Genomic DNA, 5,010 nt, shown 5'->3' with positions numbered 1-5,010 from the left:
AAACTGGAGGAGTGGCTACAAAAGATCCCTGGAAAAATATCCGACATCTCAGTCCAGAAAAGTGCAGTCCTAGGAACAGCAAGAATACTGCGCAGAACCCTCAAGCTCCCTGGCCTCTGGTAGAGGACCCGAGCTTGGAAAGTGGATGAGACCACCCGCGTGGGGTGAGAAGGGAGTTTTTTATATAATGTGTGTGTGTGTGTGTGTGTGTGTGTGTGTGTGTGTGTGTGTGTGTGTGTGTGTGTGTGTGTGTGTGTCAGAACGTCAAAGGGCGGCGGACCCACATGCACGGCACAGACAGACTAAGATATGAAAAGAAAAGGAATTTATACCGAAACTCAGAGTCAATACGTGGCTATACAGGATCAGGCAAAATGGGTGTCAGGGACAGGCAAGGTTTGTAAACAAGAGTCTGGATTACAATACTGTTCCATGAGGCGTAAGATCGTGGTCAGAGTAGCAGGCAAGATCAAAATCCAAGGCATACAAGACAGACAGGGATTAGACACGCTCGGCGTCAGTGGTCAAAACAAGGTTCACAAAACAAGACTGGGCTAGGCTACAAAACGCTGGAAGGTGGTGAATAACACGCAACACGAACTAACAATCTGGCGAGGTACTAGGGTGAGAAGTGGTGCTTAAATACACAGTGACCTGTGTACTGTAGCTGCACAGATCCACAATGATTGCCACGCATCGTACTGATGTCTTTGACGTTCTTTATTTACGCTTCTTCTTCATCAGACACCGTGAAAACTACAACAATAGAATTAAATAAATGCTTTGAACATGTACACGACAAATAGCATCGACAACATTAAACCACAATTACCGTGTGCGCCTCTGGGATCGTGCGCAGAATTACCAGCAGTTAGCGTCTCTCCTTTGCCCTCATGCTACTGACCCACAATGCTCCTTGCAAACTCCCGCCAGTGACCCCTACATCAAAATAAAGGCTTGGACATACTTTCAAAATAACAACATTTTGTTTCAGGAAATAATTTAAATTAAATATGTCTCTGTGACACTTACACTCCCACCAAATTACTAAAATTTCTGACAGCCCTTTGCACAATCTAGTAATTTCAGATCATCACATATATTGAAAACATTTTTTACAAATGTGTTAAATCAGGAGTAAATCTTAAACTCCTAGACTATGTTACAGATGTGTCTCCATTCAGTTATTCTCCACAAGCACAACTAATTTGTGTATGGGGCGTTCAAGCATAGAGGGACCCTTGGATCTTTGACCCTTCTGTTCTAACTCTTTATTTCTACTTGAACTCTGACCTTCCGCACCAGACCATCTTCATCTGTACATACGTCAAGAACTCTTCCGAGTCTCCAGTCATTACGCAGAACGCCTTCCTCCTTGATAATAACAACATCTCCAACCTTCACATTCCGCTTTGGAGAGTGCCAGCGCTGTCTGAGGGTGAGGCTTGCCAGATATTCTTTCCTCCATCTGCACCAGAATTGCTCTGTCAAGTACTGAACTCTACGCCATCGTTTCCTGGCGTATAGATCTTCACTCTCAAATTTTCCTGGTAGAGGCAGTGGGATAGATGCCTTCATGGTGAGTAAGTGGTTTGGGGTAAGTGGCTCTAAGCCTTTGGGATCATTGATATTATCAACAGTGAGTGGACGACTATTCACGATTGACATGGCTTCATATAGGAATGTCCTTAAGGAAGCATCATCCAATCTTCCAGCACTCTGAGAGAGGGCCCTGCTCAGGACGCTCCTAACAGACCTAATCTGCCGTTCCCATGCACCTCCCATGTGACTGGCATCAGGTACATTCATAGTAAATCACATTGGTTTTCTGCTAGGTAAGCTGTGACCTTGTCTTTGTCCATCTCGTGCAGAGCCTTTGTTAATGCATTTCTTGCCCCAACAAAATTTGTCCCTTGATCAGATCTAATTTGTCTCACACTTCCACGAATTGCTATAAACAGCGTAAAGCATTTATGAAAGCATCGGTTGACAGATCTCCCACCATTTCAATGTGCACTGCTCTGGAGGATAAGCAGGTGAATATTAGGCCGTACCTCTTATGGTCTTTACGACCCTGCTTAGTGTAGAATGGACCAAAACAATCCATACCACAATAAGAAAACGGTGGAGAAGGGTTGACTCGTGCAGCAGGTAGATCTGCCATTTTTTGCATCTCTGTAGGCCTTCGAGCTCTTCTGCATGTAATACACTGGTTGATGTAGTTTGCTACAACCTTGCTGCCCTCAACAATCCAGTAACCATTTGCTCTCAGTTCATTGAGGGTTTGCCCTCTGCCTTGGTGCTGGGTTTTCTCATGACAGTAGCCTAAGATGAGTCGGGTTACCACACCATTTTGGTAGAATCACTGGATGCCTCACGTCCAAAGGTAAGGCAGCCTTTCTCAGTCGACCTCCCACCCTTAGCACACCATATTCTAAGACAGGATCAAGCTGAAACAGTTTGTGGTTCTGTGGAAGTTTTCCGTGTCTTGTTTCAAGTATTTGCATTTCCTCTTTGAAGATATCTTTCTGCGCTAGTTTGATCAGTGCCAAACCAGCTTTCCTTCTGTCTTCAACAGTGACGGGTTCTGTAGGTTTTAATCCTTTGCTAGTTTCTGGATCCGAACAACACATTTATTGCTGTATTCCATTTTGAGAACCGTTCAAACCTCTCTATAAACCTGTCCTCCTTTTCAGCTTGTGTTTGCAGTGTCTGTATTGTCTTGACTTCTGGATCCCCTATCAGAATCTTTGGAGTAGATTTTGGCGTGACAATTTCTCTTTCCCATAGGAACTTGGGACCAGTGAACCAACTCGAGTTCATCAACTCTTCCACCTTAAGCCCTCTGGAGGCGTGATCCGCTGGGTTCTGATCAGTCTCGACGTAGTACCACTGTGCAGGATTAGTGGTCTCTCTGATTCGTTGAACGCGATTTGCTACAAACACATGGAATCTCTTCGCTTCATTGTTAATGTAGCCTAAGACCACCTGGGAATCTGTCCAAAAGTATTCCTCGTCAATTTTGAGCTCCAACTCCTCCCTCAACATGCTGCTAATTGCTGCAGAAACCACTGCTGCAGTTAATTCCAACCTTGGTATAGTTACAATCTTTGTGGGTGCCACCCTGGCTTTACCAATGACTAAGAAGCAATGCACCCTGTCTCCACTCACTACTCTCATGTAAGAGCACTGACCATATCCATGGCTACTTGCATCTGAGAAGTGATGTAGTTCAACATTCAGAACCTTGCTAGGGTCTTCCAAAACAAGGCATCTTGAGATTTGGAGTTGTTGTAGCTTCTTAAGGTCGTTTAGCCAACTGTCCCATTGTGGCTTTATTTCTGTAGGGAGTGGTTCATCCCATCCAATGCCCCTTTGACACATCTCCTGTTGTATTTGCTTTCCCAGCAGAAGAAAGGGGGCCAGGAAGCCAAGTGGATCAAACATTGAGGCTACAGTTGAAAGAATCCCACGTCGAGTTGTTGGCTTTTCATCTAGAGCAACCTTGAAGGAGAACGTGTCACTCTTCACATTCCACCTTATTCCCAGCACAGTTTGGATTGGCAGTTCATTATAGCTGAGATCTACATCGTTAAGTTCTTGTTTAGCTCGTTTAGTGTCAGGGAAAGACTCCAAGACTTCTCTGCTGTTGGAGATGAACTTGTGAAGATGTAATTTCCCCCTTGAACACACGTCTTGTACTTCTCCAACAAGTCGGATGGCTGCTTCCACAGAATCTACGCTGATGAGGCCATCATCAACATAAAAATTCTTTCTGATAAAATTGGCTGCTGCAGGATACTCGTTTTCATTCTGACTGGCCAGATACTTCATTCCGTAATTCGCACAACCAGGAGAAGATGCTGCTCCAAAAAGATGAACTTTCATGCGATATTCCTTTGGTTCTGAACTTGTATCGCCATTTTCCCACCACAAAAAGCGTAAGTAGTCTCTGTCGTCTTGGTTTACATGAAATCTGTGAAACATTTTTTCTACATCACAGATGACTGCAATTGGATGTTTGCGGAATCTGCAGAGCACTTCTGTGAGCCCATTGGTGAGATCAGGTCCAGCTAACAGGTGATCATTCAGAGCTGTGCCTTCAAATTTGGCTGAACAGTCAAAAACAACTCTGATTTTGTCTGGCTTTGGAGGATGATATACCCTATGGTGAGGAATATACCACACATTTCCTCTTTTGGGTTGGTTTTCAGCTCTTTCTGCATCATCGTCTTTAAATACACCTTCCAGGAATTTAACATAGTCAGTCTTAAGTTTGGGATTTTTCTCAAATTTTTCTCTTCAGGTATTTAAGCCTTACCTGGGCTAGAAGTTTGTTTTCTGGTAATTGTGGGCGTGTCTTAAATGGGAGAGGCATTTCAAGGTGCCCATCAGCGTTCTGGCGTATTCCTTCATTTAGTAAATGTGTGAACTGAATGTCCTCTTGTGATACACATTTTTCGCCTGGCTTTGTGTCCTTGAAGTCCAATTCAAGGACTCTGATGACAGTAGTTGGTGTTAGTGGTGGAAGTTCTTTAACAGCCACACGATGGCAGAAACCTGTCACCTCAGTCAACTTTGCTGTTTGTGGTGAGCTGCCGACCACACTCCAGCCTAGATCGGTTTGAATGGCATATGGCTCATTGTTGCCTCCTGCCTAAGGATGTTACAGGATTGCATGCGATTTCTGCTTCTTGTGCCAGGAAGTCAGCAAACTCCTTAAATCTTGGGTAATCTTCTGTTCGTCGTAGCTGTTCTGTGACATGACGATTCCACCAAGAGGTCACCCAGTCAGGGAGTTTTTGTAGCATCCTATGCTACTTAATTTCTCTCTAAATGCACGTTGAATGATAAAGGAGTGACCGTACCGAGCGTTCAATGTCTCCCATGCTTTTTCATAAGCTTCACTATCCTTTCTGCAAAAGGTTCCTTCAAGTACAGACTGTGCTTCACCACCTATGTATTTCTGAAGGTAGAACAACCTGTCAGCTGGATTTGTACATCGCCGCT

At 44.3% G+C, this 5,010-nt stretch overlaps 1 protein-coding gene across 1 annotated transcript; it reads right to left on the bottom strand.

Moving 5' to 3' along the window:
- Nucleotides 1–462: 462 nt before the first annotated feature.
- On the bottom strand, nucleotides 463–4,489 carry LOC114864937 (uncharacterized). The gene has a single exon (XM_055512583.1). It carries the CDS (start codon nucleotides 3,985–3,987, stop codon nucleotides 2,608–2,610), a length of 1,380 nt encoding a protein of 459 aa, XP_055368558.1. The 5' UTR covers nucleotides 3,988–4,489; the 3' UTR covers nucleotides 463–2,607.
- Between the last annotated feature and the right edge of the window lie 521 nt (nucleotides 4,490–5,010).

The sequence above is a fragment of the Betta splendens genome, chromosome 10 (genome assembly GCF_900634795.4).
Source record: "Betta splendens chromosome 10, fBetSpl5.4, whole genome shotgun sequence".
Lineage (NCBI taxonomy): Eukaryota > Metazoa > Chordata > Actinopteri > Anabantiformes > Osphronemidae > Betta > Betta splendens.
The sequence above is the reverse complement of the archived record's forward strand: the minus strand, read 5'-3'. Positions and strand labels throughout refer to the sequence as shown.